Source organism: Mustela putorius, unplaced genomic scaffold (assembly GCF_011764305.1).
Source record: "Mustela putorius furo isolate JIRA1106 unplaced genomic scaffold, ASM1176430v1.1 tig00003896_pilon_pilon_pilon, whole genome shotgun sequence".
Taxonomy (NCBI): Eukaryota; Metazoa; Chordata; class Mammalia; order Carnivora; family Mustelidae; genus Mustela; species Mustela putorius.
The window spans coordinates 11,965,061-11,978,861 of record NW_025422045.1 but is presented as its reverse complement, the minus strand read 5'-3'; the positions used below and the strand labels follow the sequence as shown (position 1 = coordinate 11,978,861).

The 13,801-nt window shown below is 53.8% G+C and overlaps 1 protein-coding gene and 1 long non-coding RNA gene across 2 annotated transcripts in view; one reads left to right on the top strand and one right to left on the bottom strand.

The window, feature by feature from the left end:
* Positions 1 to 678: 678 nt before the first annotated feature.
* LOC106006477 lies at positions 679 to 4,907 on the bottom strand. The gene is made up of 2 exons (XR_006602755.1): positions 3,989 to 4,907; positions 679 to 1,545 (listed from the first exon to the last, which is right to left on the bottom strand). It is a non-coding gene; the product is annotated as an uncharacterized LOC106006477 (long non-coding RNA).
* The window catches only part of ANP32A (acidic nuclear phosphoprotein 32 family member A), a 37,534-nt gene continuing 25,178 nt past the window's right edge, over positions 1,446 to 13,801 (top strand). Inside the window, exon 1 of the mRNA XM_004758605.3 lies at positions 1,446 to 1,621. Coding sequence (XP_004758662.1) covers positions 1,568 to 1,621 — 54 coding nt within the window. The 5' untranslated portion in view covers positions 1,446 to 1,567. The remainder of the gene's footprint in view (positions 1,622 to 13,801) is intronic.

Below are 13,801 nucleotides of genomic sequence, written 5' to 3'. Positions count from 1 at the left end.
CTCTCCCATGTGCCTGAAAAATAAACACAATGTATCTCCCCACCAAAACCACCATGGAGTGTGTAAGGGAGAGTGTAGACCTGTAAAACTATAAGCACTGAAAAACAGTTGTGTGGAAGGGTAAAGATGTATCTGTCCTTGTTGACAACAATCCCCACGATTTATTAACAGCCACAGGCAGGGAGCTTAGTGAATGACAAGGTCCAAGGCCTGGCCACAAGAAGTGGGTAACTCAGTGGGAGTGAAGGCTTTTAGGTCTTAACAACTAATGTGATGAAAACAAAAAACCCCAAACGCAAAGCAAGCAAACCGTAAAACCTGGAGAAAGTGCTCCAAATAGAGCCTCTTTGGCAACCCAAATTGAACCAAATGATTCAGGTGGACAATTAGAATAAATTGTGCGCCGTTTTCTTTCACTAGGTCTACAAAGCCCATAAATTATGTTTGGTCCAGAAAACCAGGAGTTATTAGCACCTTCCGTTTTCACTTTTTAATATTCAATATATTCAGCAACAATCCTTAATCCATGGTCTTCATTCATTTATTGACTGAACAAGATCCTGGATGCCTCCTGGTGATCGCTCCTTCCAGGATGACCTGATATGACAGCAAACTGAAATGCCCCTCCGTGGAGAGGGTCAAGAACCGCGAGGAAAGTCATCCAAAGGTGGACGCATCTTGCTTTCATTTATTTGTTTATTAGGGGGGCGGCGATGGCCGCGGCTGGACGAGGACAAGGCGAAGGGGCGCGCGGGCAGTAAGCCGCAGCCCCGGGGTGGGTACCCACAGAAGTGGAGGGCAGCAGCCACGCTCTACCAGCTCCGCCCGCCGGACCCAGAAAATGACCAGGCCCTCCCCCCACTGCACCCTTGACCCCTCCCCCTCTTTCCAGGCCTTTCATCCGCCCGGTCGCCCGCCGGGCAGCCCCGGACCTCGCGCCGTCCACCTCTTTAGCCAACCCGGTCCAGCGACGCGGGCAGGCTCAGGGCGGCTCCACGAAACCCTCGGTCGGGCGAGGACCCCCGACCCCGACCCCTCCGGCCGCGCCCCTCCCCCTCGAGTAACGCACCTGCGGCCCCGCCCCCGGCCAAACGCTGAGGCGGCGGCGGGCTGGCGAGGCCGAGCGGCTCGGCCCTCCAGGCGCAGTCACCTTCCCTTCCCCCGCCATTCTGCCCACCCCCCTAGCTCAGCCACCAAGCAGCCGCCGCGCTCCTCAGCCGCCCCGAAATCTAAAGGGGTCCGTCTCCGGCACCACAACCAAATGGCTGAGCCTCCCTGGCCGGCTGCGCAGCCCGCCCATTGGTCCCTTCCCCCCCGCCGCCGCCACCATTGGCTGTTGCCCGGAGACCCTCGGCAGCGATTGGCTTCAGCTGTTGCCGCTCATCCGCCGGAGCGCAGGTCCCGCCTCCTCCGTGATCAGGTTAGTGTGCGCCGCGGGTGCTGGGGGCTCGAGAACCGAGCGGAGCTGGTTGAGCCTTCAAAGTCCTAAAACGCGCGGCCGTGGGTTCGGGGTTTATTGATTGAATTCCGCCGGCGCGGGAGCCTCTGCAGAGAGAGAGCGCGAGAGATGGACATGGACAAACGGATTCATTTAGAGCTGCGGAACAGGACGCCCTCTGATGTGAGCATTTGCCAAAAATATCTCTGTCGGTCCATTCTCCTACTTTGTGTGTGTGTGCGTTGGGGGAGGCACTTTTTTTTGAGGGGGGGGCGCCCGGGAGGTGTGGGTTTGGGGGTCGGACTGCAAATGAATTGCAAGGTTGGGGGGTTGCAATGCCATCCGAGCATGTTCCGGCTGCCGCCGCCGCTGCCCTTGGTGTGTGACTACCTGTGCGTGTGCTCCCGCGTGTGCGAGTGTGGGTGCGAGAGTGTGCGTGCGAGTGTGCACCCACCGGGGGCCAGCGGGCGCACGCGTTTGGGTCGGAGAGAATGAGGCAAAATAACCATCTGAGCTCGCTGCTCCCTTGACTCCGTCTGGGGGGAAGATTAACGAGGGAGGAGGAGGGGGGCTGCCTCCTGGATTTAACAACAACAAAAAAAAGGGGTTTTATATTTTATAAATGAATCCCCCCTTCCGCCCCCCTCCGGCGCCTCCCCCCTCCCTTTCTCTCTCTCTCTCTCTCGCACACACACAATAAGTTTTGGGCTTCGCGAGTCCGGTTTAGTTTCTGATAAATGTGGGCCGAGGCCCCCGGGGAGAGCGCGTGGGGAGGGGGCTGCCGTGGAGTTGGGAATGGCTCGAGTTTAAAGTGCGTCTTCATTTCTTTGCAGTGATGAGGCGAGAGACGGGGGAGCCATATTTGTAACTTTGTAGTGTTCGTGAACGCGCCCTTTCTCTCCCTCCCTCCCTTTCTCTGCCTCCCTTCCTCTCCTCCTCTTTCTCCCTCACTCTTTCCACCCCACCTTCGGGCCAGATGCTGATGTTTCTTCCTTTCCTTGCGAAGGGAGGATAAATTGGAAGGGGGGAGGGATTTTCGAACGTGCAAAGGCACAGATAATCCCCGCGCCTCCCCACCTCGAGCGATCGCTATTGCAAGTTACCCAAAGGCTACGTCCCGGTCCCCCCTCACCCCTGCTCCTTCCGGCCTCTCCAAGATGCCAACCTTTAAGCCCTTACGGCCCCCCGGCCAGTCTTTCACCAGGGTGGGCTCCTCGGCAGCCATTCGGCGCCTGGTTCCTACATGGGCACGGGAAACTTTGTCAGGACGCGAGCTGCCCAGACCTGGTGCCCGTGGTGGGTATTGGCTGGGTCCAGATTTATGCGGGCATAGGAAACACGCAGCTCCGGGATGGGAGTTTGCCTTCTGGACGCCGTTATTGATTGGGCAGCGGCGGGAGTACGGCCGGAGGAAACTTACACGGATGGGAACTGGGAGGCTCGGGCGAAAGCCCACCCCCAGGAGGGGGGTAAGGTGAGGGTGGGTTACTCGAACGCTCGTTTGTATTTCTGTCTCCCTCTCGCTTTCAAACAGTGTTTTACGCGAGTTGGCGGCTCTGGGGCGGAGACCCTGGCCGGCTCCTCTCCGGGCCCCTCCGGAGACCAGGGCGGCGCGGGCAGGAGGACCTCTCCTCCAGCCTCGGTGGCCAGGGTTCCAGAGTTGGGAGTTTGGGGAGCGCTGTGCGCTGACCTGTCGCCCCTTCAGCCCGTTAAAAACCGAATCCCTGGCGAAGGCAGGCCTTGCTTCCTCTTTTCTCTAGTTCCTCCCCCAAACCTGAGTGAGACTTTTGAAAACAAGATCCTTTTTGTGGTCCCCCCCCCCATCATAACGCAGCTGTGGACTGTAGACGTGCAGTGCCTTATGGCGCGCAGGGCGGGGAGGGGGTGGCGGAGCGAGGGGAGGGGGTGCCCGCCGAGAAGGCAGGAGTTTCCGCGAACAATTTGCCGTCGGTCTGCCTTTCTCTGGCCGGTTTCATCCCGGCTTAGACCCCGAGCCAGAGGATTTGGGGGCTGGGTGTGGTGATGGGGGAGGGGGCCGGAGCCGCGGTCTTCCCGCGTACTTTCCGGAAGCCCCCCATGCGGAGGGGGAAGGGCGCACAGTAGGGGGCCGGGGTCGTGGCGGGTGGGTGTGGAGGTGCGGTTCGCACCGCCAACCCCAGCCACCCGGCTGGCCAACTGGGAGCGAGATCGAAAGCGGGTCGAACCGGCTCTTTAAACTTCCCCGAGTGTGTGCTGGGGGAGGGGAGCGCGCCGCGCCGAACTGGGAGCGATTTCTCACGCTTCGCCCCCTCGCCTCCGAGTCTCCCAGCCCACTCGCCTGCCCCCTGCCTCGAGGCGGGGTGGGGCGCGGGAGGGGATGGAGGGGGCACTTTCGGCACATTTGGGGAGGAGTAGGGGAGAGAGAAAGCTAGCTAATGAGGGACAAAAGGGGTGGGGGAGGAGGAACTATTTTTTTTTTAACCGTTCTAAAGACAAATAGCTCTCGGAGAGCGCCCCCTGCGCCCCTCCCCGCTGCGCTCCCCCCCCCACCCGGGGCCCCCTCACACCCACCTTCGGAGCCTCTCCCAACTCGGATCCGGGGGCTGGTGGCCACGCCGCGACGCCGAAATAGGACGAGCAGCCATGTTTCCCGGGTCTCGCGCGGCCCGCCCCGCCCCTCCCCCATGGCGCGGCCGGCGCCGAGCGCGGGGCTGCGAGTGCGGGCGCCGGGCTCCATGCGGCGCGGGGCGCGGGCCGGCGGGCGGGCGGGCTGGCGCCTGGGTGGCCGGGCCTCGCGCGCGCGGGCCGGGCACGGGTGCGCCCGGCCGACCGCGGGCGGGCCTCTTGGCTTCCTCAGCTGCTTCGGAGCTCGAGGTGTTCTGTTATTATTATTTTCATGAAGGCCAGGCCCGCCGGAGGCCGAGCCCGAAGGGCGCCGAGGCGTTATTGGGGGGCAGGGGCGGCCGCCGGGAGCCTGCTCGCCTGTGGCACGACTGCCGGGCGCTGGGCTGCCATTTTGTCACCGTGGCTGTTGTCGCTGGGGGTGGGGGGGGTGCAGAGTCTTGCGCCATCGCCCCGACGGCCCCGGACGTGGAGGCAGCAGGGGAAGCCGGCTCCAGGGACCCCCGGTTGTGCTCTGGGCCCCGAGGGGGTCTCCCTCCCTGCGACAACGGCCTGAGGCTCTGCTGGAGCGTCGCGGCGGCGGTCGCCCCGGGAGGGCGACGATCCTCCCCGCAAGTGCTCCCCCGCCACCCCCCGTCGCGCTCCCTGTCTCCCCCCGCCCCTTTGCTCGCCAGTGTTTCGCCCTTCCTCCCGCTGGCGTTTTAGACGTAGTTAAATGTGGCCCTAAAGACGTACTGGTCGCCCCGGTCTTTGCTCCTTCGGAGGAACTGATAGGAAGGTTGGGGGAGAAATTAAACATGAGGTTTCTTTTTCGGGAGGGGGGCGCGCGCGGGACTCTAGCGGCCCTAACTGGAGCCAAGGACAGCAGCCGCTTACCCGGGAGGGACGAGTTGTCGGTGTGTTGGGGGAAACGCCCTCCTGGGCTGGGCTCTCCGGGAAGGTAGGTCGCGCTCCGGGTTTCAGGTGGGTGTTGCAGCGTCCTGCAGCTAGGGGAGCGCCCCCCCCCCCCGCCCCAGTCTTCCTCTGCCCCTCCCCTTTTATTTTTTGCTTTGGGGAAGGCAGGTTATGGTAGTGAACGTAACCCTAAACCCGAAAAGAGAAGGTAATAAGGAATAAGGTTTGCTTTTTAAAAAAGTAGGTGATGTCTTTCTCCCGGCCGCTTTTCTGCGTCATGTCTTTGGCTTCTCTCCGGTACTTTTTAAAGAGCCGATGTCAGTGCTGGTTAAGCACCTCACTGGTTAAAGTCTGGTGTCTGCACGAGACTGGCTTTGATGGCAGTGCCCGGCAAAGGCTGCCCAGGAAGCCAGGTTTTAACTTTGACCTTTGGAATACGTCGCATGATGTTTTCCAGACTGACTTACTGCCTAATTGGGTTCATGTAGCCTGATATTAACTCCAGTTTATGCAAGCCAACCAAGGATCCCCAAGCAGAAAACTGAGCTCCAGCTCAGTATGGTCATGGTTGGTTGTTTTGTTAGTGGATTGCTGCTGGTCGTAGTTTTGAGTCTGGGGACTCCATGGTGAAGCTGGGTTTTGGAGCTCCCATGGACCTAAGTTGGAATTCTGACTACTACAAAGAGGTAGGATAAGTTAACCTCCTCTTTGAACTCTAGTTCCTCACCTGTAAAGGGGGAATGGTGATCCGGTTTAATGAGTAATGATCTGGCCCTCCAGTACTCAGTATGTGATAGTTACTGGAGAGAGAACTCGGATGACATAAGGCACAACTTTGAGCTTCTCTCTGGCTCTGGACAACAACAACAGTAATAATAGTGAATGCTTACACAGCCCCACGCTGTGCCTGACAGAGTTCTAAGTGGAGTAGACAGATCAGTAAATCTAGTCTGCACACCAGCACTGTGAGGTAGGTACTATTATTATTCTCACATTATACATAGGGAAACTGAGGCATAGAGAACTTATCAGAACTCTTAGCCTCTGTTCTCTCTCCTATGAAGCACCCTTTTTGGTCCGACATTAAGTGGAAGAGCTTTTTCTTCTCTGCCTTTAAAACAGTACCCCCGTAAGAGAGATTGAGTTTCCTGTCATTGAAGGTGCCAGCATGAACCCGGGATGGCCTCCTGGTTGAAGATACTGAGATGGATGGTCAGGACCAGGGGCTCTGATAGAGGGGAAGCCGTACACTTTCTGAGTTTGGTTTAGAACATCACATCTGTTTACTCTGAAATAAGTCTGTCCTTTTTAGGTGTTGGGGGATACATTTTGGGTAAGGAGAAGACTCTTCGGCAGTGGTTTGTGTGGGATTTTGCATCTAATGCATTTTCCATTTCTGTTTGTCATCATCTACAGCCAGAAAACTGAAGAGAACTGGCATGGCCTCTCTACCTAAGATGTAGTATAATAATAACAGCTCACGGATCATCTCCTTTAATTCTCCTTAACAACTCATTAGGGGTCGGCAGATCCGGCTGACATCCTCCATGCTGCGAGGGTGGTCACAGTAGGCTGCAGAGTTGAGTTTTCATCCCACCATTAAGCTAGGGGCCTCTTTCCTTGGACAGCAGGGACTTGGAGTGTTGTATAGTTCATTAGGTCCCATACATGGCTCTTCATCAGAATCACCAGGGGAGTGTGTAAAATGCAGATCCCACAAGGGTCGTCAAATTCAGGGTAAGCTGCCCATTTCTGTATCATGAACTAAGAATAATCTGTACATAGAAACACTGCAATCAATTTGATGATGTAGAACACTTAACTTTGAATCTCAGTTAAGTGAAATGTTATCCCCCTAAAAGAATTCCATTTGTCTTGTTAGGTAGTTATAACCCTTCCACCACCCCAAATTGTATTCTTTTTTTTTTTTTTTTTTTTTAAGATTTTATTTATTTGAAATAATGAGAGAGGGAACACAAGCAGGGGGAGTGGGGAGAGGGAAAAGCAGACTTCCCACTGCGGGGCTGGATCCCAGGACCTGGGTTTCATGACTTGAGCCACCCAGGTGCTCCCCAAATTGTATTCATTATAGATCTTGAATTTTGTCAATAAAAGAATTGTGGAAATTTTGTTTTTTGTCATTATAAAAGTGGCTATGTAGTATTGTTAGTTTTGTCTCTAGATAAAGTTTATTGTCTCGCCTTTTATAGAGAAAGCTTGGTCATCCTTGTTTGTGAGGTGGTGGGTTCGGGATCTAGGTTTTTTTCTTGTTTTGTGTGTGTGTGTTTTAATTCTTAAATGTTTTAATTAAAATGTGGCAAGCCATTCATTTGGGTGGTACGTTAGGAGTCTTTCCAAGTTCTTTTTTGTGTGTCCTTTAACTAGTTGATGCCTAGTGGAAATCGGCCTTGTTACCAATTTAGAACTGAGAGCCACTTCTATCTAGAAGTCATTTTCTGTAACGAACTAAAATTCCTCAGCTTGCATACTCCCGAGTATTTCAGAAGGTTTTTGCATATCTTGTAGTTAAATGGTTACTCTTAAATTTCACATGGCTTCTTAGGGCTTTGGGGCCTGCAGAAGGTGCAGCAGCTGTATCCTCCATGGCTGACATCAGACCCTCGGAACACAGATCATTGAAAGCCACAGATAATCCTGCAGTCTCTGGTTCTGCCCTGCTGCTCTCCCACCATGCATGTTTCCTGGGGAACATACCAGCAACAAAGTGGCTTTGAGTTTCAGAGCCCTTTCTACCTCTAGCCTCTGGTGCTTGAGCTAATGAGCAGAGGGAATAGAGTAAGATTGGCCAGACCAGGGGGAGGAGGAGATAAATCTAAGGGGAAGAATCCCAGCTCCGGAGTCTACAGCTCTGACCTATACTTAAGAGCAGCGGGCCGCAGACCCAGTTCCCTGTCTTGGCTGGTCGTGCACCCCTAGCCTTTCAAGGTGACTTCCTCTAGACTTCACAGTCTTTTGTATTTGTAATACAGGCACCTACCTGAACTATGGGGACTGGTCATCCCAGAGCTTCAGTCCAAATTAATGATACCCCATTGAAATAAGGAACTTGGGGCTGTGGGTGACCCTTTATGGGTATTGTATACATAGGATACTCCTCACACATCTCAGCACTGTACCTGCCCTCTCTACCTTGGTGTAGTTGGGAGAGGAGCACAGAGCTTATTGCTGAGTGGTGATGAGCCCTGGTCGAATGAACTTGTCCCAGTTGTTTGGCCTGAATTATGACAGGAAGAGGAGACAGACTCATTACTCTGGTGTCCAGAGGGGGCCACTCCCTTCTAGATGGGTGCTACCTTTCCTTTCCACCCCATTTTGACCTACCCACCCCCTGCACTTGTTAGTTGTCTGGTCTCTCAGGAAGTGCACACCATTAGTTCCCCCATCACCACTGCCTTCTCACAAATAACAGAGAAACAGGGACCTGACTTGGAATCTGTAATCTTCTGTTACCTTGAAATACAATTGTACAAATGATAAATACCCAACAATGATGTTTTCATTAGAGAGATGGAGTCTGGCAGGGATGGAGAATTGCGAAGGCATCTGTTATTCAGAACTTGTCATTTAATAAAATTGGTTGAAACAAGATGAGCAAAGCACCCATGGCTCTGGGCCACCTGCCTGGACAGGAAAACAGCTCCTTCCATAGAACCAGTTGTCCTGATGATATTTGTCCATACAGAGTATGTAAACAAGATAAAATATCTTTGTTCTGCCACACCAGGCCCTGGCTTATGCCCACTGAGCCACACCCTGCAACCCCTGTGTTTCCGCTCCGATCTATTTTGTGTCAGCCCCTCAGCTGCCCTGGTGTGCTCACCTATCTTCTTTACCAGAACTCGCTCTAGGCAGCAGATCTACAAGATCAGCTTACTTACTCCACTATCACTTACCCTAATGTGGATTAAAGTCAACAGCTGTCTTTCCCAGAGATGTTTGTGTTTGGAGATTCCGGTTTGGGGAGGAAATTAGCAGAGGACTTTTAGAGACTTGTGTGCTATTCTCAGTTTTGCTGTTAACTAACTTGGACATGCTGCTGGCTTCTTGGGGCCTCTGTTTCTTCTGCTCTAAAATGGGAGTATTAGATGAGTGGCTTTCCAACTCTGATCCTACCATAAAAATGTGTTTCACACCACTATTCAGTGTGTATATACTTATAGGTTACACAAAACAATGACAAGATGCTTCCTTACTCCATGGAAAACACTTCTGTTCATTAAAAAAACAAAAACAAAACCAAACTGTTCTGGCTTTGACCCACAAATTGATCGTATTGCTTGTGATTATTTGAGAAGCATTAAAAGATGAATATTAAGCTTCCTTCACACTCAAACATCTTGTGGTTTGATTTGGGAGAACGAGAGAAGGCCATTTGTAGCTTTGTGAAATCCCTCCACCTAAGGTCAATAGTGATTTCTCTTGCTTTTAAACCAGCTCGTCCCTGGGTCCCCATGTTCTCAAATGTGGCCCTTTGGATTCTAGCTCTTTGCCACTCCAAGCCTTCGCATGGCATTAAGGAATCCTTACCCTAAATTCCTACCCTCAGGTGGACGCTTCCCAAGGTTCCTGGTTATGCCCGAGGACCCCTAGCCAAACATGCCCCCCCTTCTCTGCACACTCACCGCGGGTCACTGTCTGTCCTCCGTGTGCCACACCCTGTGCAGGTTGCCCACTGACTCCGACATTTCCCAGCACGGAGGAGAGGCTGTTAGGGATAGAGAGGAGAGTGTCTTTGGCTCCTGCTTACACTCAGACTACCTGGGTGATGCTTCCTGTCTCTCCCACTTTGAGCCATGGCACTTCTCCTCTCTCTGTAAAGGGATGGTAGAATAGTACCCACCGCCCAGTAAGTGCTCAGTGAACCGTACCCGTTATTGGTATTATGGTTGCTTCTGCTGGAGCACCATTGTCGGCATTCACTTAAAACACACACACACACACACACACACGTTAACAACAGACACATTATATAAAAAAGTCACATTTGTTTCAGTAAGAAAGGAGACTAGAAGCTAGAAATTCTAACTTGGCAGAAGTCTTCTTCCTCACAAGCAGTTCAATAGTAAATGTGTTGTTTCTAGATGTGGGTATGGCTGTAGCATCTCCATCCCGCTGAGCAGCCCCAGCACGGGATCCCATGCAGTTGCTAAAGATGGTAAGGTCACCCACTGCCCACCCTCTCCCTGACTGTGCCTTTGCTCACTGTCCAGGGCAGCCGTGTCATACCCCCTCCCCAGACTGCCCTCTGACCCTGTCTCCTTGCCCTCCTGGCCACCCCCTCCCCTCTCACAAATGATCCACACCTGGCTTCTGAAGAAATGCCCAAGCAGAGTCTGGAATCCGTGCTCATCTTCGCTGCCCTTGGGGTCTGGTCTGCTCAGTTCCCTTCTGCCTCCTGGGCCCCTGAGTCACTCCACTGCTTTGGTCCTTCTGAGGCTTAAGATGTTTCTCCCATCTCAAAGCAAACAGAAAACCTGGCTTGATCTACTGTGTCACCGTAGCTGCTGCCTAGTTCTCTCTTGCCTTTTATAGTCAGACTTCCTGAATTGTCTAGAACCACCTTCTCCATGCCCTCACTTCTCCGACACCTCAGCCCTCCCCCTCCGGTTGGCTTCCTAAACAGCTCTAGACAGACAGTCTTCCCTTACATGATTCCTCAGCAGTGTCTGCACCTTGACCTTCCTGAGGGCTGTTTTCTCCTGCTCTCCCCTTTCTCCAGTACATCTCCTACAGCTCTGGCCACTCCTTGTTTCTGGGGTCCTTTGTGGGTCCCTCCTCTGTGTGGCCACGAAGACTGGGGCATGGGCACTCTCGATCTGCATTCTCTTGTACTGATAGCGGAAGGGACCATGCCCTCCCTGCAATCTGATAAGGGCCTCCCGGCCCCGAACTCCTGGCTCCGCATAGGACCTACCTGATGTCTCCACCTGAGTGTCCAAAAAGATCCCTTTGTCTTCGGTCACCTCTGTGCTCCCGCAGATGCACCCATGATCTTCTGTTTGTCCCAAGTCCTGTCTATTCGAAATAGCATCCTTTCCTGCCTGCCAGCTGATGTCCCTACATCAGCAGCCCCCTTGAGCCATGTTCAGCCAGCATGGTGAGAATCAAACACAGATGTAATCATGTCGCTGTGCTTCAGACCCACAGTGCTCTTGGGAGATGGTCCAAGAGCCTTACTGAGACCTTACTGAGGTCCCGTGTGGACTGGCTGTGGCGTGCTTTCATCTTTTCCCTCACCACCTTCCCACGGCACTGGCCTTTATTCCCACAAAACTACTCCAGGCCATAACTGCCACCACTGTCACCAACTTAGCATCTAATTGTCTCTACCAGCTCCCTCATGCTCCCTCCTCAGCTCTGGGTCTGGTTCTTTTGTTAAGAAACTCTTACAGAAATGTCCTTCACAGTGCTTCAGTTGGTAATTATACATTCTTGAATGTGAGTGTTTTCATGAGCATTTCTGTCCCCCTGTGTAGCTGCATGATTTGAAGTCCCCGTTTTTGGTACACGTTACCGGGTACCCTCAGCACAGCACTGCCCTTGGCACATGGTGGACATTCTAGAAATTCTGGTTGAATGAAGAGACCAGGGAGCTTACGTGCTCTTGTCATTGTCATTGCTCTCTGTTTGGAAAGCCAAGCACAAGCCCCTGAAACAAATATCAGGAACAATGTAGGCTTCATTACCCCCCACTCCCACCCCTCTGTTCTCTCCTTGGGTGAGTGAGCTCCTGCCTCTGGGCTGGTTCACACTTTCTTCATACCCTGTGGTCCTCAGATGTTTCTGGTTTTTACAGCCCTAGTGGGAAGAATTTGAATCTCAGCCCTAGCTTATCTACCTGTTAGTTCATGGATTGTTCACACACCCCATGTGGGCGTATGTACGGTATAAAACATAACACCAAAAAATGAAAGTAAACCTCAGAAGTAGATATCCAAAAATATTTAAATGTCCTGATATTTTCTTCCTGCAGGTCAGTAGATTGTGCTGGCCGATCCACTTAGGAGACTGATCTGTGGTTGGTTTTATTTTTAATTTGGTCGTGAAGGTCTGGGCTGTGTAAGGCATGCCCATACTTTACCCAGCACTCTCTCCTTGCTCAGAACTTCCCAGCTCTGGTGTGTGATGGGTCCGGGCAGAGAGCATGCTTAACCCTTCTTTGACAAGCAGGGGAAATGCAGCAGTCTGCCCGAGATCCCCAGCGAAGGGAATGTTCGCTGAGCTTCTGGCTGGTGTCTGCTCTGCACAGACTCCCCCAGCCCCTTTCAGGCCGTCCCTTAGGGTCCAGTGAAGGCAAACCCCTGTGCGGGTCTGCAGATGTCTTGTGAGGCTCCCAAGTGCCTGAGGTGAGCAGCAGACGGAGGCTGACCCTGGTCGGGAGAGGAGGCTTTCTCCTCCTTGTCCTCAGGCTGGGAGTAAGGGATAAGGCAGGGTCTGCTGCAGGCTGGAAGAGCAGGCATGGAGGGCCGGAGTCAAGTCTGGAGAAGGGCCCATGGTGTTTCCTTGTGTGCAGCATCGTGTTAGGACTGTGCAGTCAGAAGTGTCCAGAAGGCCTTGATATCTGCATCCTGCTGCCTCCCTCAGAAGTCATGAGAGAGGGAGAGAGAGAGAGAGAGAGAGAGAGAGTGTGTGTGTGTGTGTGTGTGTGTGTAGCAGGTGGTGAGGTTGAGGCAAGAACCTGTAATAGTACATTTAAAGGGATTCCTTACAGATTTCTTCAGGGGCATGTATCCCAGGGAGGCACTCATTGCCCATTATGTAACCAGCTTCCTCCATCCCTAGCTGCTGGCCTCCCCAGCAGGCCCAAATGGTGTGGCTGTGAAGGCAGGGAGGGTGCAGGGAGCTCACTTTCACTGCCATGGCCTGTGTGCCCAGCCTCCAGAATGATGCAGGGAGTTCTGTGAATGCTGGTTAAGAATCTGGGTAGCAGCTGGAATGTGCTGAACCCAGCTCCTATGTTCTGGGTTGGGGGCAGGATACAGACAGGAGTGAGGTCTCTGGTGGGGCTGGGGAGGTAGAGCACCGACCAGAGAAGAAGGGTATGCGGCTCCAACCCCAGCTGTGTTAGAGCCGCCAGGGGAGCATTTTAAGAAATCCCCAGGCTCTACCCAGCTTCAGAATCTGCTTCTAAGGGTGGTGCCCAGTCCGTGTATTTTTAGCCTGCTCCGAAGGGGGCTCTGAAGCACAGCCGGGGACTGCCACATTGAGGCAGGGTGCAGAACTTCACAGCAGGTAGGAAGACGTAAGCCGAGTGCATGTCAAAGAAGAAGAAAATGGGAGAAGGAAAGAGGAAAGTGGGGTGTGGCATTCCAGCCACAGGGAGGGGTGGCTGCTCTGCTCCTTGGCCTGGCCCCCCTCATGCACCCACATTCCAGCTCCTCACACTTGTACCTGTACTGGTCTCCCCATGGGGCTGCTGCTGGAGTGTCCGGTGGCATCTCTTGAGCAAGTCCAGAGGTGACCCTTCCTCTGTCCCCAGGGGACTGAGAGGCCAGGGGGCATTTTGTAGGAGGGAGGGGACCCAGAGCCAAGCAGGCAGGCGTAGCAGGCAGGGCCTGAGCTGCTGCGCTCCGCTGTGGGAGGACACCCGGCAGGTTTCCCATGAGCCTTAGCTGCCTCGTCCGGAGAAGGGTGACTAACGATAATACCTGCTTTCCCTGGGGTTGTGGTCGGGACTGAAAGAAATGTTTACGCCAGGTGTGTGTAGTGGATAGCCCCTGGAGGCTAGATGCTAACCAGCCTGGGCTTGGAGGAGCTGTTGGAACAGGGCTGGGGAAGGGGCGGCCCGTCTGAAGAAGGCCCTTGCTCGGTGTCTGAGCCTGTGTGTGGTGGGAGCAGTTTTGGGGA